Raw genomic sequence first — 25,266 nt, forward strand, 5'->3', positions numbered from 1 at the left:
GACTGTAAATGTCACTTTGACTTGTAAGGGTCTGTACGAAGAAGTTATCTCTGTGGCCTTTAGTTCTGAGAGAGGAGGGTTTCATACGTTGACAGGATCTTTGTTGGAATTATCATGACACCAAAACAGTATCCACATAAATGATCTGGGGATGGATGAAAAATTTAATACGTACTAGAGGGTCACAGGGCCAACTCTACTTTATAGAAAATTTGTATTTCTGAACAAATCCAACTCTTTACTTTATTTACATGTGTCCACAGTGTGGTTTTCACACCACACACTTCCACTTCTTTACAAAATAAGAGTCACAGATATACCTGAGGAAATTGCCACGAGTAGCTTTTACTCTGAAGGAGAGCGGTCTCTGTTTCCGTCTCTGGGTTTCCTGCTTGGTTTTGAGTGTCTGTTTGGGAACGAGCAGGAGAGAAGAACCCTGCAGGATGGTCTCTGCAGAGAGGACCACACGAACATTCAAAGAGACGAGGTTGGTAGAAACCATGATTCAAAAACTTAAGTTAATAACATCAGACCTGTGATAGTGACTGATCTCAGCGAGAAAACCAAGCTAATGCTAATATGATGCTAGGGTGCAGCTTAGCATCTGTCTCCTGAGTTGTGTTAGTAAAACAACAGTTAGTTATTGTGACAGATGTAGTGAGACTTCATCTCACGTGATGTTTTGATGGTGTTTTCATTCATCACTTTAATTCTCCATGACGTTAAACTACACTGTCTTTATACTGATTGAATTCATGCAGTAATTACTATTTAACTACATTGGACACATGGAAATGTCTTCTTCACTCTATAGTACCCTCTTTCACCCATGGCGCCAAATCAAACACTTTTCTACACCACAAACTACTTAAAATATAGGTAATAACTCTCATATAGAATAAATAGAACAAGAACATTATAAGATCATCCACGTCACAGGACATACAAGTCTCAGTTTAACCTCAAGGTATGCTGAAATACCATAACCCCCCCCCCCCCCCCCAAACATGCTCCAGTATTATTAATGTGATTATTTTGTCAAAACTAGAGTAAATACATTTTACCTATTTTACATTTCCAAACATTCTATAATTAAACATTTTACTGGTAAACTATATATCTTATAGTTTAAATTGATTTTGCAGATACATACATACCTTTTGTGTACTTGCAATTAAAGAAAATATATAGTAAGGGATGGAGGCGGGATTTCATAATTACATTCTTTTTTTAAAGCCCCGTGGTAATGACGAAGCTGAAGGAAATGAGCAGGATTGAGATTTTTTTGCATAATTGTAATCAATAGAATCTCCCTATTTTGCGATTAATCATAAATTACTTTATACTATCATGTTATTCATTAACAGGAAACCAGCCATAAGAAGTTAGCACCATGTCCTCTCAGGAGGAGACTTGTCGGAATTCCTCGTCGCCTCCATTGTTGTCGTCGTCCTCGTCATCGTCATCATCACTTCCCTCCGTGTCTCACTTCATTGGGAAGAAAGAGGACATCGTTAAGGCAGGACGAGTGACCAAGCTTGTGAATGGATGCAGAGATGTACTGGTCCTGTTCCACCAGGGGCAACTCCATGCTATGGACATGCGCTGCTACCGTAAGCTCTGAGCTCTGTTTGTGTTAACATAACAATCATCATACTTCTTTGAGTGTAATTCGTCAATTTTGATGCCTATTTAGTCTGGCTGTTATGTAGTACATTATATTTTATGGCTAAATCTAAATGTTTAACTCCTTTTAAATACATTTTTAATGTGTCATGCATCTGTAAAGCCCTTTGAATTGCTTTTGATTTGTTTGAAAGGTTCTTTATGAATAAAGGCTGATTGATCAATTGAGCAGTGACACTTGTTTTTCAAATGCCAGATTCAGGTGGTGCGTTGCAGCATGGAGACATTGAGGTCAGTTTCCTACTCATCTGAATATTGAAATATTGGAATGCTACTAAATGTTATCTTTCACTATCACCATATTTCTGTGCCACCTTTAGGAGTTTAATGGACGACAGTGCATTGTGTGTCCGTGGCACAAGTACAAGATCACACTGGCAGAAGGGGAAGGGCTGTACCAGGCTGTGGACGATCCTTTAGTCAAACCCCTGAGAACACGTTGGTGCTCCAAGGGTGTCAAACAGAGGATTCACCAGGTCACAGAAGTCAACGGGGATGTATACGTAACGCTTGATGACTCCATCGAGGCCATTGAGTCGGACATTTATCAGACTGAGAGATACAGGACTGTCTTGTTAAAGGCCCAACCAAAACCCAAGAAGTAGCCAGATACTGAAAGACTCATTGATTAGACAATCACAAATACCTGAATATACATCCAAAAATACCTGAAGGTTTCAAGAACAATAGAGTACTTTTCCATATATCTCATGGACCATTCTTAATACTTTACAATACAATTAGCATCACCCACACTAGGCATTTATAAGCACTTCGTATATGACTCCATTCATACTCCATTCACGGGGCTCAGTATCTTGCTTAAGGAAGGGCAGACTGGAGGAGCCTGGGATGGAACCAACCAAATTCTGGGTAGTGGTCGACCCTCTCCACCTCCTGACCAACAGCCCTCTTTACACTGCAGACATTGATCAAATCTGTAAATATTTAATTTATAAAGGTTTGGCATTCAAGGACATTTCGAATGGAATATTAGTATTTGTATCGATTAAATGAGTTTGAAATATATTTGTTTATTTTTTATAGAAAGATAATTTTTATGCGATCACAAGTTCCTTTTATATAGTTGATGTCCTGATGGGATTTTGTCATAACTCCTTATAAAATCTCTTTATTAAAATTCGCTGTGAAATACTCAACTTGTGTGTTGCAGTGAAAGTACAAAATGGATACGCTTGTTTGTGTCTGGTTCATTGAGGTATTTGGTTCCATCTTATCTAACGTGGGGGTTTCCTGCTTTTCACTCTCACATGTCATTCTTAGTTGGTGACAAAACAAACAACTTGAAGATGTTGCTTTAGGCATTGGTAAATTATAAACTGTGTTTTAACAATTCTTTGATTTTGAAAAATAATCTGCATAGATGTATATTACAATCAAGCATTTTTATACTGTGTATTTAGAAGTAAAGATTATATATTTTATATTATAAAACATTCCTTAAATTTCAAGGCCCTGTACAACCAAACAGATGTTTCAGTCACCGTGTATATTCAGGTAACTGTACATAAGTGCTTGTATATGGCACAATACATTTCTATTTTTTATTACACGGGCTATGTTTGTTTTATCCTAAAAACGATCCATATGGATTTTCGTGATGTTTTACGATGACGGTATGGCGATAAGCTTTTACTATATCTGTTTCAATATGTCCGAAGAACTAACATGATGGAGATGATTTGATGCATTGGTCCACACTCCTTACCAGCTGGTGGCGGTATTACTAAACAACGTTGTTTGACATTAGCAACAAAACAAAAAAAAGAATCAGAAGAAGACATTAGCGGAAGTATACTAGAGAGTTCCTGCAGGTGTGGAAAATATTTTCAAGCTAAACTGAGTGTGTGTCCAGTGATGAAGTTGATCTAATCATGTCGGAATTTAAAGGTATGACGTGTAAATCTTCAAGTCAAAGATGAAGGCCAACACAAGATAAATCTCCTGGACAGCGGCGGTGTTTTACTTTGTTGTTCTCCCTCAGTTCCAGACTTAACATCCTGCTGCGATGGCTTCAGGTAAAGTTGTGTGTTTTGTGTTGTGCATTTTGAAGTGTCTGTGAGCTTCTCGGCTAAGATGCACATGTGTCCTTAGAGGAGGAAGCCAGTCTGCTGGTCATCGTCGTGGACGTGAATCCGATATGGTGGGGCCAGCAAGCTCAACGAGAGCCGCAGGTAAATACCGTTAGCTGTTAGCTTGTGTGTTACTGTAAATCAAATACGTGTGTGTGTGTCGGTGTGTGTGTGTGTGTGCGCGTGCGTGCGTGTGTTGTTAAAGTGCAGGAACAACAGCCCCTGTCCTCCTCTTGTCTCCGCGCAGTTCACCTTGTCCAAGTGTTTGGACGCAGTCATGGTGATGGGGAACTCACACTTGGCCATGACCAGGGTCAACAAGCTGGCTGTCATCGCAAGCCACTGTCAAGACAGGTAACTTTTACACTGGAGGAGAAGTAGCTGTACTTTAGTACAAACTGAAGGTACTTGTACTGTGCTTGAGTATTTCCAGGTTCCATTTTATTAAAGTAAGAACGAGAAGGTGTGTACTCCTCCTCAATCCACTTTTAAATTTAGAATCAAGTTTTTATCTGGATCTGCAAAAACTCAAAAAGTATCAGTTCACTGAGTATTTTCATAAATATCCAAGAATTATCCTCTGAGAAATCAACCAAAATGTTTAAAGGTGCTGCATCTCACTATATAAATGAAAGTGGAAAAAACAGGATCTTGAAAGTGTTCTTCCATGACCCTTACTGAAGCCGTCCCTCTTAGTTTTTGCTTAATCCTGGTACCAAACAAACAAATGCAGATGAAAACAACCCAGGGCTGAACTTGCAGTGTTTTGCTTTTTTGTTTTTTTCTACTCTCCTTCCTACTTTTGCTTCTAATAGTGTACATTCAACAGGCTGTATGGTACTTTAACTTTTAGTTTTGAATATGACTTCTTCCACTGCCAGTTTCCAGGATTGTAGTGTAAGCTGTCCTCCTAAATTCAATGTTTTGCTCCTGGCGCTGCTCACACGCTCAACTATCCCACTTGCTTTATTTCAGTCACTTCCTGTATCCCTGTAAGAGCTGGAGAGGCGAGGACAACTGTGGGGACGAGGCTCCCTCCAGCGGGGATGGAAAATATGAACTGCTTGCAGTTGCCAACAACCTCATCGCTGAAGAGATCAAGAATGTTATGTCAAAAAGTAAGTATTGTAACTTAATAAATGTTTTTGCTACAAACATAATGTACTATTCTCTTCATTGTGAGATGTTTACTGGCACTGTGAGCGGCTGCCGATCCGTGAAAGCTCATGAGGCGCTTTGTGTGATTGCAGCTGAAGTGCAGGGGAACTCAACGGACACTATGTTGGCTGGATCTCTTGCCAAAGCTCTCTGCTGTATCCTTTCAAAGAAACCTCTTCAGATTTAAGTTTTCATCTGAAGGATGAATGTTTGGACAAAATAAATACTTGTATTTGAAATGTGCTCGTACTGAATATGTCGGAGGAGGAGTTGTCTTTTAAAAATGCAGATTCCTCCTTGCTTGAAGATCACTTTGCTTGTCAAGTAAGAAAAAACAGCAGCATTTTTTATGTATGTTGAGTGACGCAAAGCTGTTTACCAATTTTCCTTTAACATTTTGAATATTCAGATATTCACAGGGTGTCCAAGGAGCTGGAAAGTAATAATTATTTTTAAATATCAGCCTAACATTGCTCTTCATTAGATATGTTTCCCTTCAACACACTGAAATTCATTTTTCTTTTTATTAGCTGGGCAGGATATCAAATCAAGAATACTGGTAAGCATTCAATAGTCTAATGAAACATGAGTCTTTTGTTCACCACACTGAACACAACTTCTCGGCTCATTTGACTTTCCAGGTGATAAAAGCAGCTGAGGACTGTGCCCTCCAGTACATGAACTTCATGAATGTGATTTTTGCTGCACAAAAGCAGGTAAATGTGGATCTCGCCTCTGTTATTTCATGGGTATACATGTTTCACTTATTTGTAAGTGGTTTTGTTTTTGTTTTCTCAAACAGAACATCTTGATCGATGCCTGTGTATTGGACTCAGACTCAGGTCTCCTTCAGCAGGTACATTTTTACAGCCGCACTGCAATCTAGAAGCACAACACCACATACTCTCCCATTGCTGAACCAGACAAGAGTAAACTACTAGATGCACCATTCCAACCTTTTCAGTGATGATACCTTTAGTTATCAGCTGACACTGGGAAGAACAGATCTGATCCCAACGTTAAATCAATAAGTTGTACAGCTTACTGTGTGCAGGACACGGGATCATTGTTGGCAAAGCAAAAGGGAACTACCAACAAACTGCTGACCTGTAGATTTAGGTCCTATCCTTCTATGTTAACACTCCTCTTAGCCAAACATACACACACTCAAGTAGCTAGAAACAGAGAATAGATGGACTCTATGATCACAGATGTACGATTGAGTATTTTGTTCCTGTTTCAGGACCAGTGCTTCCCTATAAAGGAAAACCAGGGGTGTGATCAGGATCTCACACTTTTGACTGGTTTTATCTGTTCTAATCTGTACAAAATACCGTTAATTTTACCTTCAGCTGTTCCGCTCTTTTCAGGCTTGTGATATAACAGGTGGATTGTATCTCAGGATACCACAGAAAGTTGCCATGGCCCAGTATCTTTTAGTGAGTACCAAGTTATATACAATTCAGTGAGAACAGTTTGTCTTTTTAAATGTGAAAACAAACCCCTTATTGTATTGTTGACGGTGTTTTCTTAGTGGGTGTTCCTCCCCGACTCGGAGCAGCGTTCCCAGCTGGTCCTGCCGCCGCGCGTTCACGTGGACTACAGAGCTGCGTGTTTCTGTCATCGCAATCTCATCGAGATTGGTTATGTGTGCTCCGTTTGTCTGTCAAGTAAGTTCAATCCACGAGAAACAAATGTGTAACTACAAACTATATAATTTCTCTAAAAGCTGCAGTTAGCACTTGATTTTGTGGTGATGTTTTCTCTTGTCTTTTTTTTAAGTATTCTGCAACTTCAGCCCCATCTGTACAACCTGCGAGTAAGTCTTGTTTTTTTAATGTACACCACCTTTAAATCTTTAATACAAAACATTTCCTCTGGATAGAATTAATATACACTGGGAATCATGCGATGTGATTTCAAACCTGTATTTGTGTGCAGTAATATGATTTTAAATACGTTTCTTGTAGGACTGCCTTCAAAATTCAACTTCCACAGATGGTGAAGCCCAAAAAGAAGAAACTCAAGCTATTGTCATGATTTTCGCTGGGATTTCCCTGAGTTCATTTCTGTTTTTATACTCAGATTGTACTATTTTGTCTAGCATAGATTTGTTACAAGCGCCAATGAAGCCCTAGAAATGTCTTTGAAGCAACACAAACATATAGAACATGTTAACTTGACCCAAATCAACTGTTAGTACTCATACAGGGAAGCCAATATTTGATCATTGCAGTCTTATCCCACGAGTATCAAGTTCAACCAAACAGATATTTCCATTTGTTTACATTATGAATATTTAACACATATAACGATAAGGCACACAGTTCAGTCTAAAACATCTGTTCTGCTTTTGTGATTGTTATTTATAATGACGGCTATAACATGCACAAACTGTCCACTCAGTCTACAAGTTTACCTAGTTAATGCTTTGGAAAAAAGTGACATTGGGCATTTTTGTGATATTGGTTTTCTTTTTAAATAAAACGAGTGTATTCTTCCATGTTTTGTCGCAGTTCTTTTTACCATGATCATGCAGTCCGTATAAATAGCTGCTCACATTCTCTGGCTCTTTTGAGATCAATTATAATCTGGTGAGGTGGAAGTATCTGACTATGTGTTTATTGTTCAAACAGGTGAAAGTAGATTACTGGACATTTTGGAAATAATTAATTTGACCAAGATTCTCTGATTTGTTCTTGTAGAATATCAGACGTATCATATCTTTACTAAGAGTTGAAAATAAACCGCCATTAATGATAGTAGGAGAGATTCTAAGGTATTTTCAGGTATATTTATTCAGGATACTGATTCTCAAACAGAAGCCCAGAAACACTTTTTTTGAAATATCCTAATCTGAAATCCGCCCTTGTGTAATGCAAATGGTTTCAAGTTATAATTAAGATGAAAACTGAAGCAGATGGAAAATTCTTTAGTATTTACAAATAACATTTGAAACCATCAAGTGGTAACAGGTGGTGGGAAGAGTTTCACATTGTTACAGTGCTCACCGACGGATTGGAACAATGTTGCATCTGAAAAAAAAGAACAAGAAAAAGATTGTGACTGACGTGAACCGCTTAATTTTTAGTAATACAGATCTTTATAACATGTTAATGAGAATGTACCAAAGTGTTTTACCAGTATCACTATAAGGCAACGTACAACATGTGCACAAAGAGAAACATGTCTGTTTCACAGGGAGCTTTTCAGCCTCTTTGATCATGTGTGCTCACTGTTTTCAAATCGTATAAACACAGCTGCTCTACTAGACTCTTCATCTGTGCCAGTCCAAGCACGTGATCGTGATAACATCTGCAACACTCACCCCAGCAGACCTCTGCCAGACCAGCGCTGTGGAGTCAGGCTCATCTGAACTTTCTGTTCATCCCGGATCACTGAGATACGTAATGGTTTCTGTAGATGGAAAAGACATTGCAGTTTACACTCTTGTTAAAAAGAGTTCAGCAAGATATTACGAGTCAAGGTCAGTGCTACACAAGGCTGGCAAATATAAAAAAAAGTATCTATCACACAATTTCAAAAAGATGTGATAATTCTGACGCAAAATTGTTAAATTTAGTGTTATATACAACATTATAGGACAAAAATCTGTATTATAAGTATGCATTATAAAAATTCTATAATGAACAATAAAATCGGTTGATGACTTCTGCAGCTTACCCCTTCACTGTGCTGTACCACAGCAGCAATATTCTGGAGGTTCTGAAAGTTCCCTGTGTTCACTGAACCAAACTCGATGACTTCATCACCAACTCTGAGCCCCTTTGGAAAGAAACAATTAGTTCAATCACAGGAACAGATCAGTTACTTTTATGGTTCATCTACAAACAAGTGTACATCACATTACTCACAGCTCCAGATGCAGGTGAGCCTTGAGTCACAGCATCCACAAGTGCGAATGGAGGAGGCAGCGTGACCTGCTGATCCATCGCCTCCCCCTGGGCCTCCACCTCATCATGGACCCGCTTGGCTTTCTCTCGAGCATGCAGCTTGTGCAGGGCTTCCTCGATGTCTGCCATGATGGACTTGTGATCATTCTGTAGGCCTGGAAGTAAAAGGCATTACCTTTAACATATCAGCAGCTCAAAAAGAAATCATGAAGAAGTTTGTTTATAAACGGAGAATTAAAAAAAAGCAGCGCTGCAATATTCAGGGATTCATCGCTCAACAAAAGTACTAAATTAAAAGTACTCTTGAGAGTCAATAACTGGTTTCAGTCATTAATCAGGTAAAAGTGGTGATCTGATATTCTTTTGGTTTTTCAAAACGAAATAAGAGAATAAAAAGTCATGGGTGTGATGTCCCCATTTGTGCTGAGTGTTGTTCGGGTGTCTGTGTTAAGTTTATATTGCTGCTGCTTCGTCCGTAAAAGAGTATTTGAGGTGTACTTTAATTTTCAGTTTGGTCCATATTCCATCCACTAACATGGAGGAGGGGCGATTTATGACCTATACTGCAGCCATCAACCAGGTGGTGATAAACATGCTTCGACTTCACCTTTGGGGGAGCTGGCCTGTCGTCCATCTTTGTATACAGTCCATGTTTACAACTAAACACTGTACTATAACAAAGTGATGTTAACAGATAAACACGCCTCCATCACCTAAACGATCGTCACACTTTCATAGCATTGTTATTATTATGATTGTGTTGACAGGTGGGCTTTGCTGCTCCATGGGAAACCCAGTTGTCACCTGCAGCCACAGAAAACACTGGAAACAACAACAAACAAGCAGCAGCTTACACGAGATGCTGTGTCTTGCTGTTCTGATCTGGTAAACATTCACATCTGCCCGGGGGAAGCCCTCCTCGTCGATCAGGGGCCCTTCAACTCCGACACCTTGCTGTGAACACACAGCGAAGAGAAGAACAACAACACAGGGATTTAGCTAACCACAGCCTCAGCTAGCATCGGGTTAGCTTTGTTGAGTTGGTCTGCAAAGCGGACTTACGTCTTCCAACACGTCATAATACGCTTTTATCTGCTCCTCGATGTCGTCTTTCTTCTTCATGAGGCTTTTCACATCTTCCATTGTTGTTTCAGAGTTTCCAGAAGTGGCTTCCACTGTCATCTTCATGGCTGCGCTTCTCCTGGTGACGCGACTTCCGAGGACAAGAGCGAGCGGCTTCTTCTTCTTCTTGTTACTGGCTGTTTCAATACTTTGCTGCCCTCAACTGGTGTATTAAAAAAGTGGAGGTGGTTGAAGATCTGCCTCCACCTCCCAGTCCTCGGGCCCTAAAAAGTATTTAGCACTTGTGCAACATTTGACTTCAGCTATTGCTGCCTAAAGAGATATTCAAAGATAGATAAAAAATACACGGGTTATGGGATAAATAGTGTATCTAATATATAGTTTTAAGTTTTTTTCAAATTCAAATACCTACTTAGAATTTTTGTATTAACATCTATACCCCATCCTTCACTTAAATCCCCATTAACCAGGCTTCAAGTTTCCTCATCACATGTAAATTGGATCAGGATTAGCTTCATAACTTGTCATAACACACTTCCAGCAGATACAACACATTCCTGAGTGGAAGCACCGTAAAATAATAAAATACTCACATACTAAAAAGTCAAGAACACTTGCGCATTAGTTATAAGCAATGAGCATTTAACGATTGCTATACAAACTTTTTACTATTTGACTCCTGGTCGTCTTTGCAAACAAGTGAATCCCAAAGATCACCCTACCACACACACACACAAAAAGTAATCTTTCAAGTCTTTATTTAATTATTGGACAACACATTTAATCATACCATAAGACTCTTAAATTTCTTCAGACACCTTTCAACAGTAGTTAGCAACACACAACCACCAACCATAACCTGCATACTAATACATCTGGTGGGATGTGTTACACATTGTTTTATATCACATTCTTTTCATTTATGAACAGACAGTGAATGTATCATATTGAAAAGTTACACAGCTATGAAAAACATGGTTTATTAAAAGACTTGTAGTGGTCAACAACTGTCATCTAGCATTTTTCTTGTAGAGAATGTTTTACTTCACAGCAGTTTTCTAGGCAGTTTTATAGGCACATAGTGAATATTAAATAAGAACCCTTAAAGTGATGGGGACATCCCTAAGTGCTGTACCCTGAGTGCTGGCTACAAACTGGAATGTGATTTAATGGCCTTCATCCTCAAACAGAAAACAAATACAAATATTTTTTTACCACCTGTAATACCTATTGCAAAACGTTTCCTTCACAAAGTTTTCCTTCATCTGGCTTAGCAATCCCAGCTCCCTAAAGTCGAAACTTGTGCAAACATGGCATTGGATTATAAATGTTTGTTTTATATCCTACATAATAGGTTAGTGCTGATGATGAAAAAAGAGTCAGATGTCAGATTAGGTTATTTTGTTATTGTTGCTAACAGTCAGTATCTTTTGGACCTGCATGTAGATCAGCAAGCACCAGCACCGACTGGTCTTCGTCATCCCCCTGCGGCGGCGCATCGTGAGATGTGGATGAAAAAACGTTAGAGAGCGCAGCCTGAGCTGTTACCTCCTTCTGTACCAGAGCAAACTGTGCTGTTGCCTCATCCAGTTGGGAATGAACTGCTTGAACCCAGTTCTGAAGCTGAACATTAAGAGAATCCATCCCCTGGTGCAGCTTCTCCTGTCGGCCTTGTAGCTCCTCCAGGAGGTGTTTTGTGTCACTGGTAGTCTGCTGCCTCTTGATTCCTCCAGGAGGAGCACGCTGATTCAGCATGTAGCTTTCAAACTCCTCTGGACTGAGGTTTAGTGCCGGTCCATCCAGCTTATCAATGAAGGCCACGGCGCAAGACTGAAATAGAGAGAGTGTGATAAACCAACTAGCTCCACATCAAAACATTTTTGTTTTAAATGAATCAGTGTTGCAATATTTACCGAAACACTGCTGAGACGTTGGAAATGATGACACAGTCGCCCACATTCACTTCCATTCATTCACACTTGACTCGTCTCTCTAATTGGTTCCACTCAGTCAATTATCAAACATGTTTGATCATTATCAGGGTGGCACCTATTATGTGACGGTTAAATCAGCCTGAAATTCCTGTAGTCCGAGCCCATCTTAAGCAACTCTTGCAGGGTTAACAATCCGCTTCCATTTCACACAAGCACACACGCCCAATGTTGGTGAATGGTCATGTGGTAAGTGTTTTCGGGTATGTTAGTATGGACAGAGATTACTTCCCGAGTCAATGAACTTGAGATGATTTTATTTTCATGGATGTAGCCCATGATACACAGAATGATGTGGTGTATGATGGGTAAGTTTGCTGTCTACTTACCAGATTTGTGAAATAGTAGCCACTCTCTCCTGCCATCAGACTGTGAGGGAGACCAAACCGAATCACGTATTGCATGTTAGAGTGTAGCCGGGGTGGGTTGGCCTTCAACACAACATAAATCAGTCCTGACAGGAAGTCATCTGCATTAGCAGGTTCACTGCTTGAGTTGGAGAGTGCCTCGAAGACATGCTGACTGCATTTGCACACACAGGCTAGTTTGTCCTGCGGCGCTCGTTTGGCATCCATTTCAATTATGGCTGTTGAAAAAAGTCAAAAACAGCATATTAGACCATTTAAAAATGTTTCCGGCATATGTGAAACTTTTTCTCACAGCTAAACACAAAGACATGGGTGTGGGGAAACAGCTTAGCTGTGTCAAACCCACAAACTCTGCCTACCAGCTCCTCTAAAGCTCACTACTTAGTAACAATGACAATGCATCGTTTTAAAGTGAGTTACTTAGACTTATATTTAACAAGCAGACATAAAAGTACCAATCTGCTCATCTAGCTCTCCAACAGAAAACTCATATGACCTTAAACAGTTCCCTCCAGCACTGACTCTGTGTATCACCTGTTATAGCAGGCAGAAAGGGGTCGCTTGTAACCGCAGTCTTTTTCTCAGGAAAAGGAACACTCAGCATCTGCGGTGTAACCCAGTTCAAGGAGCTGCAGAGTAAAGACATTAGGTGTCAAAAAGTCATCACATATGTTTTGCTATAACAGAACTGACTTGAATATAAGAATTACCGTATTCTCCTCTGGAGAGCCAGGTCCTTCTGTTCATCATCACAGCTGTCGTGACAGAAAACCCATTTGTGCAACCGTGTCATTATAAGCTTCTCTACGTGCTCCATTATCTGAGTGACCTGAGCCTCAGGAAGACCTGAAAGCAAAAAAGTAACAACTCAGCTTTCAGATTCTTTTCAGAATCAACACCCCAAGAAAAGTGTGAACCGAAATGTACTGACTGTCAAAATATTCGGCAAACGACTGGAAGAAATCCTGCACGAGGTCCGACTGTTTCTGTACCGGCAAATCCTGTGAAGATGATGAGAAGCTGCGTTCATAAAAGCTCGGACATTTCAAAAGAGAAGAAGTGTAATGTTTATCTTTTAAACAGATAATTACATGGTAAGCCTCCACTGTGTTGAGAAAAGCTGTGCATCGGGACTGCAAGCGCTGGGAGGAAGGGCTCCGTAGGATTTTTAGGAAGCCGGTGAAGTCCCCAGGCTCAAGGCTCTGGTACAATTTTAACACATTTGTTTGGCTTTCAGAAGACTCTAGAGGGAGGAAGAGAGGATGTGACTCCAGATAAATAAATGAAATGTTTTAAAACTGAAATATGGTACTCCGAGTGGTGCAGAATGGAGAGCGGAGATATCTTGGTTCATTTGTTTACAGCATTACCTACAGGTTGGTTTTGCTTTGGGTACATACAGTAGTGAAGATGCTACACTACCCACATATTCAGGATGCACATGGAGCCTCGCTGTACATCAGATAAGGAGTATAAGAAGTCCCTGATGTTTTCTAGCATGTTCATTTCCAGAGTCACGTGTACCTTGACGTTTTGGAGGCGATGGACTTCCCCAGAAGAGTCTTCTCATCGTGTTAATCCGATGGCCTTTCTCGATGCTCTTCTTCTCCTCGAATTTGGAGAAGGTGAGAGGAATGCCGTCATTTGTCGGCCTACACGGAACAAAGGAAGACCGTTGTATTAACAAAGAATCACAGATGAATCTGTTCATATATATCAGCAATGTTTTATATTTTTGTATAGTAGCCATTACATATCCAGTTGGTGCCAAAAGTACTACCTCAAATTAACGCATTATACAGTTATTGTACTTTCATTTTCTCGTTGACTTATTTTAATTGATGTATACCCCATCATGTGTTGCTTTTTAACATGCTGTGATAAGAGTCCGTCATTGCACTGACACCATTACGTCTGTGGTTGTTTACCTCGTGTCTTGTCTCTGGGCTCCAGCTGGACGGGCTCTGTCTCTCCAGCACTTGGAGCAGAGGCCTTGCCATGCAGGGTTTCCATAATACCCACAGGCACTCTTACAGAGCAGCTCCTCCTTAGAAACTCTGATTCCTCTTTGCTTGTCAGTCCACATTGCAGAGCGCTCACTTATGCTACTCCCACCTGTCGGATTATAATATTTCCATTTATCATAAATTCCACATAACTATACATACCATATACGTAGGTCTAATATAATTCCTTTGAACAGTTGGAGTAAATCTCAAAAGGTCAGTGTTCAAGGCCTGGCTCTGCTATATTTGGCACATAACCTCAGGCATGTTTACATCGGACAAGGACACTCAATAAATTATTAAAACCCAAGCAGACTGATTTTCAATGCCTAACCTCATGATTGCTATTAATATTATTTGTTTGTTGTCTGTCCTTCCGCCTTCTCTGAATGATCTCTCAGTTGCCAGATAAAGCTGTTAATTATTGAATATGTTTGTTTATCTGTCCATCTTCTGGGTCACTGCTGTTATTGCACAACACCAGAGACACATTGGATGCTTTTCTTCTCCTTATCTAAACCCCACAGGGAGTTGTCAGTTTAATAGGTACACTTGGCTGAAACTAATGAAGCCTAACACAACACCTCTCAAACAACTTAAACATTTAAACTGAACATTATAATGTAGGCTTTACTGTAGGACTGGTGTATTCGACTGTATTAGATTTAGCTCAGTGTACCTGGTAACGCAGCAACCGTATTAAATCCCAAACACCTCACTGTATGTTATCAGGTGCCATGTCAGCGTTAATAAAAGTAGGTCCCAAAAAACTCTTCCAGTTTCCATTCAGAGGAGGAAAAGCTTTTTTGGTTAAACTGATTTGATTCGACTTCCTGTCGAGCTCATACAATCACTTGATGGAAAATGAAAATAAAGCAGCATTTCCTTTGGGGCCTCACATGATCGGTTTGATTCACTCTGACACTGCTTACTTCTTCAAAATGTGGAAACTATTCTTTGAATATATGAAACATATCTGCCAAACTATGTAGAGCTTATATATGAAGCACGGGGGTTGATAAACAGGATGGCTGCAATTGTGATACTTTGACAGATTTGCCTTTTGGTTTTCTTTCTCTTCCTTTTTCTTTTACAAACTGGGTTCAATATCAAACCCGACTAAGGATTGTGATTATGATATTATTATGATTAGCAAAACAACACACTTGACTGAAAAAAAGATCTTGATTTATTGTGGATGTTTAAATTGTTCACTTTAGGATATTGACGTATTCCAATACAGCTTGAGTAAAACCTTATTATCAAAAACATCTGACAAATATAGTTTGTATATTAATACTTTTTGTGTTAATTTTCACTCAAATAATTTAGACATTGCTAATGTTTCTTTAAAGGAAACTTCACAATCTTTCCCCTTAATCTTTCATGAAGCTGCTTAAAAGCTTTAAACGTCCATTGGGACATTTTTGCTGGAACATTTCTGTTGAGCCTCGAGCCAAAGAAAAAACTTATCATTGTTTAATAGTGAAGTTCCCTCGGTTTGTGTGTGAGTGTTGTGTCGGAGCCCAGCTGACTGTCAGCTGAGGGGATAAAGATAAGAACCAGTCGCTAACGACAGCTAGCGGCTACAGCTACAACAGCGACAAAATCACGAAGACACGATCACGTCCATTAAAACAGCTCACCCGTCAGCTGGTGAAACCATCATCAGCTTCTTCCTCTTCTGAAAACACGTTTCCCTCGTTTCACAGCGTCGTCACCGTCACAAACTCCTCGTGATGTTCCGAACAACGCAGTTACTCCTCCGAACCTCCGCGAACCAGACGCGAGAGTGACAACAGCTGTCAAACTGAGGTCGAGGAGGAAAACTCAATATAAAAGTTGAGCGGCTTAGAACGCTCAGGGAGAAAAGGTGACGTAGACTTTTCGGACCGGAGCGACAGGAACAGCGTGAAGGTTTGGTTCAAGTCACCAGCGACGTTTCCACACTGTAACGACTTTTCAAATTAAAAGGATCGCGACACGAAGAACTGACTTCGGACTTTAAAAACGATATCTTATAAACGATATTCCATTACCTCTTCTTTACACGTAACACACATAGACTGGGTAGCACATCACATCCAGTGATCACAGCGAGTGTCCCGCTTTCTTCTCATTCAAGATATTTATTTGACTCTTATTTTGGTAGTCCACCTTCACCCGCAAACATTGCGCTCTAGTGGCCATCTTGTGTAACCACACCATTGTGGTTTGATAGTGATTTTTATTAATCTATTAATCTATTAATTGGCCTTTTTTTCCAAATGTCCGTATCAATTATATGAATCACTATAATAATGTTTGTGTTAGACTTTTAAATGTTATATTTAAAGCAGGTTTACCCTTCATTTTAATGCTCATATACAACAAACATTTCTGCAGAGCATATGTCTTATGTTGTAAATATTGAATATAGTGTCTTTTACATGGCTTTAGACGCGATGGTAAAATCCTACATACTGTTCTTTGTCGGCTGCCATCTTTTATGTGCACGTCATCGTCTGTCACAGCAACCTGAGCTGACAGATACCACTGACTGAACTCACGTCTTGCCTCTTATTCACCGACTATATTTTTGATTCAGTTTAGTTTAGATTCAAATTTTAAAACACGTGTGCTTTTTAATACTGAAGATTGTTGTATTTTTATGTAGACAATTCCCAGATTACAAACATTTAGTCAAAAATCTAGAAATAATTATTGGTTTTTATCATATAAAGTCTTCGGTTTAATCAATAATGATGATTTTAATACTCTGTATAGTAAAGCTGAGTCATGTTGAAAGCAAACTGTTTGTGTTTTCTATGTGATAAACATAAGAATAGTCGGGAATTCATTTAAGGTCAAACTTTTAAATGAAAACTTTTAAATGAAAACTTTAATGAAGGAGAAGTTATGTTTGGCTCAGTGGTGCTTTTAATTTGAAAGGAATCACCGGAAACTGCGTTTTGGTCTGGCTCGTTCTCCGTTGGGTTGTACCTAGGCAACGAGACGCTTCACATTCACGTTACAGATTGTGAGATTTAGACTGAACGGGAAAAGTAAAAGGTTTTAATTTCCTTTTCAGTTTTAGTCGTTAGAAATAGTCAAAGTCTACAACTGAACAGAGGTGATTTCAGATTAAGACATTGGGACATTTTATAAATATTGTAATTGAATGACTTAACCGACATAAACGGTTACCAGCAGCAATTTAGCGACCTCAACTTGAGAGAAGAAGAGATTCAGGAAGTCTTAAAACGTGAGGTGCGGTCAGACATCATGTCAGATGCTGAGGAGCTCGTCACAAGCTGGGGAGAGAAGAACAAACAATCACAGGATGGAGAGGATTATGATGACGGCGAGAAGAAGCAGAGGAGGAGCAGCGATGAAGCCGAGGAGAGTGCAGGGGTCAGGGGAGAGGAGACGGAGTTGACCCGGCAGTCTCAAGTCTACAGTGCAACCACTGACACACTTTTCTCAAAGTCTCACACCAGAGCCCACGCACTGGTCAGTATGTTTTTACTTATTTATTTATCCACCTTTAAGGTCCTTTTGAGATACAACAATCTCTTTTGCACAGAGTGCTGGTCCAAATGGGAGACAGTGTGATAAAAAGGGTTTCATATCAGGACAGATGTACTCAACAAATATACAAAAACTCAGCAAACAGATATAAAACAGAGCAGTCATAAAATTGTATGGCAAAAATGAACTATGGGAAAAGAAATCTGTTAAAGGCAAAGATTTGTTCTGTGTGCAGAGTTCAGCTCCTGGGACTTAAGTCTGAATTTAAAGCCTTTAAAATACTGGGTCAAGGAGGTTTCATGAAAAATGTCCACCTCAAAAAAAGGTTTTCTGAAAGATAACAATGATAAAGGGTTATTTTCTATCCATCCAGTCACTGGAATGGGTGATTGGGATGACTCCTGCACTCCCCGTCTTCAGTTTGCAAGACCACGATCAGTTGGTGATTCTCTACGCTGGAGCTCACATCGGGATCATCTACAACCACACGTCAAAGACCCAGCACACACTCCAGGTACAACAACTCTCCAGCAGACACAACTCCTCCAGAAGCAGCACCACAATAAATTTGGGAAGATAATGATTTATTTTGTTGAATGAAACATGCAGTTTGTTAGTAACAGTCAATACACTTACTGTAATAATGTTTTCAGGGTCACTGCAACCCCATCTCATGCATGTGTGTGAGCGAAGACAGACGCTGGGTTGCAACAACAGAACGGGGACCGAAAAACCTGGTGATGATATGGGACTCCTATTCTGGGTAGCTCTTTATCATTTTAACATTACGGCAGATTTGTGTATTTTACCTTTGCTCCTGATGGTAACCACATGTGTGATCACTCTTTTAGAATTCCTGTGCAGACCTTGTTCGACTGCCACCCTGATTGTGGTGTCGTTGCAATGGCGTTTTCAAAGGACACAAAACATCTGGTAACCCTCGGGGCTGAAGACGTTCAAGTGAGTGTGACGGCAGGTTTGAATGGACAGATGACATCAAACATTTAAAAAGAAAATCCTTTGTGGTCCATGTTGATGACCAGGAGGGTCTCAAGGGACTCTGTGGGCTTTTGGCAGAAATGACGAGGTCTTGTGGGGGGGGGGTTCTGACCGGGGTGTCATTGCAGTTCTCCTGTACATAGCCAAACAAATCATTTAAGGAACCTCTCATTAAATTATTGTTGCTGTGTAATGTCATTAACGTATTCTGTCATTCTTGGGGGCCTCCTCTCAGCTTAGGGCCCCAGGCGATTTCCTGCTCTCCCCATCCTTTTGCAGCGCCCCTGTTGATGACATATTAGAACTAACCACTCACAAAGCTCATTCAAATGCTATGTCATGAATTCATTACGCATTTTCGAGTTTTAATAGCACTTTGCATTCTTTTTTTTTAGAATGATAGTATGTAGTCTTCTACTAAAATGGTCGACATCTCAGAACTGCACTCTGCACAAAAACAGCTTAGATTATTACTGTTTCGTGTTGGATTCGACAGGATGAAACATGAAATGTTATTGAATAAAATCTACATCTTTTAATAAACTGTTAACCCTCTGACGATCTTTTCACAGTGTTTGTGTGTTTGGGATTGGACAAATCAAAAGGAAAAGCCTTTATGCTTTACTGAAATCAATCCTAAGCACGGTTATCAAGTGAGTCAATTTGCCTTCTTCTAACGGTAAATGGATAATAACTTAATGGAGAAGAAATTCTGAAGATCAAATGTTAAATGTTGGATGGTTTTTCAGGAGCACGTCATTTTCAACCAAAACGATAGCAATCAGCTGCTCACCAGCAGTGAAAGCCAGGTGCTACTTTACAGCAGGGTAAGTCCAGATGTTTCTTTATATTGAAATCTATAAGATACGGCTGTGAAAGATGTGTGTGCTTATTAATCATCTGCTCTTTTTTCAGGCTCAGGGAGATCTGCAATATGTTGCCCTGAATTTTAAGAAGGTAAAAATAAATATCAATTTTACACAGAAGATGTTAATGAGTCGTTATAGATAGTGTTTCAGTGACTTTTTTTTTAGAGATATTTTACAGTTTCATCTCGTCACTTCTGCAGCTCTGTGCCGCAGCCGGCAGTGGAAGGGATGCTTCTGTATCACCTCCGTCTCCTGCTGACCTTTCTCAAGCTGTCAACAAGGCTGCCAGGTTTCCGAATAGGTGTGTGTTTCACTGTAGGAAGCCTCAGGTCCTGGCTGCCACTGCAGCTGGGGGGCTTGTGGTCTGGGACGTGATGAAAGACATGAATGAAAACCAGACTGTCCCTCGAGACCGAATCAAGGTCATCAGGCTTCAGAAAGATCCGATCACTGTTCTCGCCGTAACTGACAGGTAGCCAGAAACCGAAAGACTCAATGATGCTACCTTTTGATTGTTGCTTGTATTAACTTGGTCTCTTTGCATTTCATATCACAGCTGTATAGTAACCGGTGACACTCAAGGCGATATCAAGTTTTATAATGACGAATTCCAGCTCGTCATGTGGTACGACGAATTCAACCTGGATGCTATTGTGTCCATTTCCTTTTCCAAAGAGTGCACAGAGGGGTTTTTGAAGGCCTGCACTCTGGAGGCCAAACCCTACATTTTCAGGTATCAGAATAACGTTTGTTTTTTTTTGACACTCTACTGTTTTAGGGATTATAGCCAAGCTGACTGTTTTCCTTTCTGCAGGAACTTTGTTGTGTCCACAGTCAGCTCCAGAGTAGTACATGTGAATTCACAGAAAAGCATCCAACAGATTCTGCTGAGTGAGGACTGTGACCCTGTACATGCTGTAGCCTGTCACCCCAAACAGCCAGCTGTTGCGATGGGCAACCACATGGGCATTTTAAGAGTGTGGGATTACAACAACAAAGTGATCATCTGCAGAAGGGTCTTTGCGACAGAGAAGGAGATTGGGTGTGTTACTTTTGATCCTCAAGGTGAGTCATATGCTTAATCAACCTGGAATGTCACTAGAACACAGAGAGCATTCCCTCGCCAGGGGCCAACAATCCCCTTTTGAGTCCACTTTTAAATTCACTAGATCACACAATCTCACCGTTCATAAATATCAGTCCCCTGAATATGCCAGATTTTGTCAGTGAAGATCAATTAATTATTCTCTGAATAAATCAATGAAAATGCTGAAAAGTAGCCCTGTCTCACATTGTTAAAGAAAGTGTGTGTGGGAGGGGGGGGGGGGGGATCCTGAATCTGCCCCCTGATCGGGAGCTGCACCAACATTTAATGGGTTCTTTCCTGACCTGGACCACATCCTTCCACCAAGTTACATGATATTACATCCAGTATCAAGCAAACAACATAACTTCCTTAGCAGAACAAGTAACTAACTTGCGTTAAATATAACCTGTGTTTCCCTGCTGCTGCTTGAAGTTGCAATTTTATTTAATTACATTCTGCAAAAATGCAATGTGTCCCCTTCTTTGTCACTGAACAGGATCCTACCTGGCAGTTGGATTTGGCAGCGGCGCCGTTCACATACTGAACTCCAGCACTTTGAAAAATGATCCTCAGGAATGTTTCCATTTTGCTAAAGATGGCATCCTTCACATCACTTTCTCCTCAGACTCAAAGTATCTTGCCACTGGAGTGAGTCCTTTTCATTATCGAGTGTAATATATCTGAATGTAGTTCATGGCAGCAGTTGTGAACTAGAATTGACGATGAAGTGTGGCATATTTTGTAGAAAAATGTATTTGAAATTATTATTATGGATAGCAACTATGTAAAAAAGAAAATGTACTTTTTATAAGGTTTTCTGTTCTTGTTCACTGTTAGGATGCTGGAAAAACAGTGACAGTGTTCCGCCTGCAGGCTAGAGAAGGTACTTCACCTCGTTGGATGTACCTGGGCAGATACCGCTCCCACTACAAGCCCATCATAGACCTTCTTTTTGGGGTTCACCTGGACAGCACCCAACCCAGACTGCTATCTCTGGGGATGGACCGTCGCCTGGTGAGTCTGCTCTGACTGTGGACTAGCTTTGTGTTTTGTAGTGCTGTTCTCTAATCTCTGTGCTTTTGTGGAACTGAACAATAGGTGGAGTACGACTTGGAAAACTCTGAAGTGAACCATCTCCTCATTTTAAGCTCTGAGCGCGTCGAGCAAAGTGCTGTGCCAAAGTGCATGACTTGGTATCCTCCGTTGACGGCAGAGCAGTTCCTTCTCATTGCCTCAGACCAGTACAAGATGAAGCTTTTCAACAGCACGAGCAGGATGTGCAGGTCTGTCAAATAAACTGTAACGATAAGATTGTCCTTATCTGACTGTTGTCACTGGCATTTAATGGAAAATGTTGTGTTCTCCAAAAACAGACAGACTCTCCTTGGCCCAACATACGACTCTCCCATTAAGAAAACAATGGTTCTTCCCAAGGTGAAAGAATCTGAGACAAACTCATATTACCTGGCTTACATCACAGAGGACAAGGTAAGTACTAGAATTTGTTAGTAATAATGTATCACTCTCCTTATTCTGTTTATATTAATTATCATAAACCATTTATTTAAAAATCAACATGGGTCTCAGTCTAAAATAAGCTCAGGCTTTTATTTTATCTTATCGACACAGGCAAGTCATTGTTTATGTCAAACTAATCATTTTGATAATTTTTTGGAAATCCTGGTAACTCACACTGCCTATAATATCCCTAAGTGTGAAATCTGTTCTCCAGGTGGGTCTCCAGATTTTGCCTATTGACGGGAACCCCTACAAGTCCAATGCTGTGATCTGCCACTCAACAGGGGTGTCTTCTTTTGCCTGCTCCTACGAAGGCCGATTTGTCTTCACTGCAGGCGGATCTGACTGCACTGTAATGTCATGGGAGATAAGCTTAAAGTAAGCAATAAAACATACCAGGCGCGGTAACCACAGGAGATGCATGAGCAGTGTAATCACGTTTCAATAAAAACGGGACCTCTCTCTTGTTGTGATGCAGTGCTTTGGAAGCAGCAGCCTCATTGGGCGGAAAGGACATGGATCCTTTTTATACCCTTTTAGAAGGAGGGAGAGACGGCAAGTTGTACAGGGTGAGTCAAACGTTTACCTTGTTCTCTAAACCGATGAGTAATGTGTGAAATAAGAAGCATGTGTTCTATTCCATGATGTATATTGTCATCAAGTTACGAAATATATTTATTTTACATGTTGATTTAATTAACGTTAAAAAGATTCTTAATTTTCGGAGGAATGTTTGCCCTGTGTTTTTTTCTCATTGAATTGCCTTGTACATATCAGTAACCAGTGCTGATGGAGCACGTTTTCTCCACACAGTGACAGATCAGTTGTGCCTGTGTATTATACCTCCTGTATAAATCTTCCATCAACTATTACAAATCAGTTTAAAACTATGAAGTTGACTGAAAAGGTTATTTTAACTTCTCATTGAGTTATGAGTGTATAACAGTCACTTTTGAAATTTTCTTAACCCTAGATTCTAAGTTTTCTATGTTTTTCCATTTGTAGGATATGGAGGACTTTTTCTATTTCTGCCAAGTCGGTCATCAAGGCACTGACTCAATGGAGAAACGTCAAGTGTCGACCAAAATCCCCCTGTGTGAGGTCCCTTCTCTGATGAGAGCATTGACATATTACCTTACAGAGCAAGAGGTAAAGTCAATGTAAATTAATCCGACAACAATAACATCAGGTAAATGCAGTTTGACACCTCAGACCTGCAGATTGCTGTTTTATTTCCCCTCAGATAGAAGACTTGCAAAATGAGATCAAGTTCAGCAAGTATGCAGAAACAGGAAAATACGTGACTGACATTGACCTGGAGGAGTTCATCAAACTTTATATCAACCATCGGCCAGCCTTCGGCATTGATAGACATCAGCTCATCCAAGATTTCAATGTCCTTGGTAACCAGGACAGTACAGGACGGCCCGTTCTGCAGAGAAATGAGCTGCTAGAATTTCTGCAGGCTCGAGGTACGCTGCAAGCTCCTTCTTCTTCACAGGGTTGGTTTTTCAGCTGTGCCACTGACACGAGACTGAAAAAGTCCATCCTCTGTTACAGTTTCTATGTACAAAGCTTATGTTTTGTCTTCAACTCGTCATAATTCTGATACTATCTTTGACAGGAGAACACATGACGGAGGATGAGGTGGCAGAGTGTTTCACTAAACTTTTAGGTGTCAATGAAGAAGAAGAAGAAGAAGAAGAAGAAGAAGAAGAAGAAGAAAAAGCAGAAGAAGAAGAAGAAGGTGTAGAAGAAGAAGAAAAAGAAGAAGAAGCAGAAGAAGAAGAAGAAGAAGAAGAAGAAGAAGAAGAAAAAAGAGGAGGAAAAGGAGGAGTGGAACATTCTTACATTCATAAATCTAAAGGTATGTAAAAAGACAAAAGTCCCCCACAACCCCAAAGTTAATAATTCACAACAGCAAAAATAATAACATCTTCACTTTACATACCGTGTGTGTGTTTGTGTGTTTGTGTGTCCAGGTGGCGATTCAGAATATTCTTTGGAGTGTGCAATTCCAGAAGAGATATCATTGGAGACATTCACAGGTCACATCCTGGGCTTCTCATGCCCAATACAGGAGAGTGGCAGATCCTCGTCTTCACAGTGATGAAAGCAACAAACTATCTGCTCGTTCAGAATAAGTGGTGTTGAGGACGAGCCTTAGACTCTTCCCTTCCCTTTCTTGCCCTAATACATACTCTGGCCTTTTTATGTGTCTGATTTTGAATAAAATATCTATATTAAGTCAGATGTTTTTATAAGAAATATTATAAATGAAAATGTTAAACTAAAGTAAGAATTTGAACACTTATTGAGTTTTTGGCTTTACTGCTTAAGTTAAGGATTGGAACACTTGTCCCACCATTGGTTATTACAATAAAAAATGTTCATACAAAACACCATACAAACACCATCAATTATATCTTAGCAAAGTCACTGAAACATTTTTATTTATTTTTTTAAGAAAGAGAGTCAAAACAACTTGTAAATACCAGACTAATCTGGACTGGCCTCTTAATTTATAGCAGTCAGATATTTCAGGGGACATTTTACTGCACATTGAGTAGTTTTTAAAGGTTCAGTGTGTAGAATGTAGTGATATCTAGTGGTGAAGTTCCATATTGCAGCTGGATACCCCTCATCCTCCACTTCTAAACATGACAGAGAACCTGTGGCGGCCTGCGTAAAGAGACCCAGCTCCATGTGTAAATATAAAGTATTTAACTATAAAGGGCTCATTCTAGGGTAAAGAAAACAAAAATTTGTACAGGGTACATGAAACACACTAGTGAAAAAACATCACTTGGCTTAGGTTATATTAAATCTCTGCGAATAGATCCCTTTCACCGAAATCTTACAAACGGAACCTTTAATACTCACATAAGTTACTTTTCTACTTCAAGTGAAAACTGTGAATGCAGGGCGTGCACTTGTAATGGAGTACTTCAGGAAAGGATGTGAATACTTCATTGGGCACAGGT

The 25,266-nt window shown here is 40.0% G+C and overlaps 5 protein-coding genes across 5 annotated transcripts; 3 read left to right on the top strand and 2 right to left on the bottom strand.

The window, feature by feature from the left end:
* The first annotated feature begins 359 nt into the window (after window positions 1-359).
* Window positions 360-2,841, top strand: LOC133941253 (Rieske domain-containing protein). Its single transcript, XM_062381708.1, has 4 exons — window positions 360-487; window positions 1,368-1,613; window positions 1,883-1,917; window positions 2,007-2,841. The coding sequence occupies exons 2-4, from the start codon at window positions 1,394-1,396 to the stop codon at window positions 2,289-2,291; spliced, it is 540 nt and encodes a 179-aa protein (XP_062237692.1). The 5' UTR covers window positions 360-487; window positions 1,368-1,393; the 3' UTR covers window positions 2,292-2,841.
* Window positions 2,842-3,488: 647 nt separating this feature from the next.
* On the top strand, window positions 3,489-7,440 carry gtf2h3 (general transcription factor IIH, polypeptide 3). The gene is made up of 14 exons (XM_062381883.1): window positions 3,489-3,597; window positions 3,692-3,725; window positions 3,802-3,881; window positions 4,027-4,133; window positions 4,755-4,897; window positions 5,030-5,092; window positions 5,347-5,376; window positions 5,468-5,496; window positions 5,579-5,653; window positions 5,740-5,793; window positions 6,308-6,376; window positions 6,472-6,607; window positions 6,720-6,756; window positions 6,908-7,440. The coding sequence occupies exons 2-14, from the start codon at window positions 3,716-3,718 to the stop codon at window positions 6,975-6,977; spliced, it is 903 nt and encodes a 300-aa protein (XP_062237867.1). The 5' UTR covers window positions 3,489-3,597; window positions 3,692-3,715; the 3' UTR covers window positions 6,978-7,440.
* Window positions 7,441-7,716: 276 nt separating this feature from the next.
* psmd9 (proteasome 26S subunit, non-ATPase 9) lies at window positions 7,717-10,085 on the bottom strand. The gene is made up of 6 exons (XM_062381884.1): window positions 9,914-10,085; window positions 9,706-9,805; window positions 8,813-9,006; window positions 8,622-8,723; window positions 8,266-8,354; window positions 7,717-7,972 (listed from the first exon to the last, which is right to left on the bottom strand). Exons 1-6 carry the CDS (start codon window positions 10,037-10,039, stop codon window positions 7,945-7,947), a joined length of 639 nt encoding a protein of 212 aa, XP_062237868.1. The 5' UTR covers window positions 10,040-10,085; the 3' UTR covers window positions 7,717-7,944.
* A 590-nt stretch (window positions 10,086-10,675) lies between these two features.
* On the bottom strand, window positions 10,676-16,230 carry LOC133943580 (rab5 GDP/GTP exchange factor-like). The gene is made up of 9 exons (XM_062381887.1): window positions 15,946-16,230; window positions 14,222-14,408; window positions 13,818-13,945; window positions 13,385-13,536; window positions 13,225-13,294; window positions 13,004-13,139; window positions 12,828-12,922; window positions 12,255-12,511; window positions 10,676-11,764 (listed from the first exon to the last, which is right to left on the bottom strand). The coding sequence occupies exons 2-9, from the start codon at window positions 14,377-14,379 to the stop codon at window positions 11,348-11,350; spliced, it is 1,413 nt and encodes a 470-aa protein (XP_062237871.1). The 5' UTR covers window positions 14,380-14,408; window positions 15,946-16,230; the 3' UTR covers window positions 10,676-11,347.
* Window positions 16,231-17,524: 1,294 nt separating this feature from the next.
* Window positions 17,525-24,587, top strand: cfap251 (cilia and flagella associated protein 251). Its single transcript, XM_062381885.1, has 21 exons — window positions 17,525-17,791; window positions 18,183-18,323; window positions 18,463-18,572; window positions 18,661-18,769; window positions 19,381-19,461; window positions 19,558-19,635; window positions 19,724-19,765; window positions 19,878-20,149; window positions 20,234-20,410; window positions 20,492-20,742; window positions 21,261-21,412; window positions 21,602-21,778; window positions 21,863-22,047; window positions 22,138-22,252; window positions 22,497-22,660; window positions 22,761-22,851; window positions 23,288-23,431; window positions 23,526-23,754; window positions 23,907-23,988; window positions 24,103-24,149; window positions 24,265-24,587. The coding sequence occupies exons 1-21, from the start codon at window positions 17,564-17,566 to the stop codon at window positions 24,390-24,392; spliced, it is 3,003 nt and encodes a 1,000-aa protein (XP_062237869.1). The 5' UTR covers window positions 17,525-17,563; the 3' UTR covers window positions 24,393-24,587.
* Window positions 24,588-25,266: the final 679 nt, after the last annotated feature.

This window comes from Platichthys flesus, chromosome 3 (assembly GCF_949316205.1).
Source record: "Platichthys flesus chromosome 3, fPlaFle2.1, whole genome shotgun sequence".
In the NCBI taxonomy this organism is placed as follows: Eukaryota; Metazoa; Chordata; class Actinopteri; order Pleuronectiformes; family Pleuronectidae; genus Platichthys; species Platichthys flesus.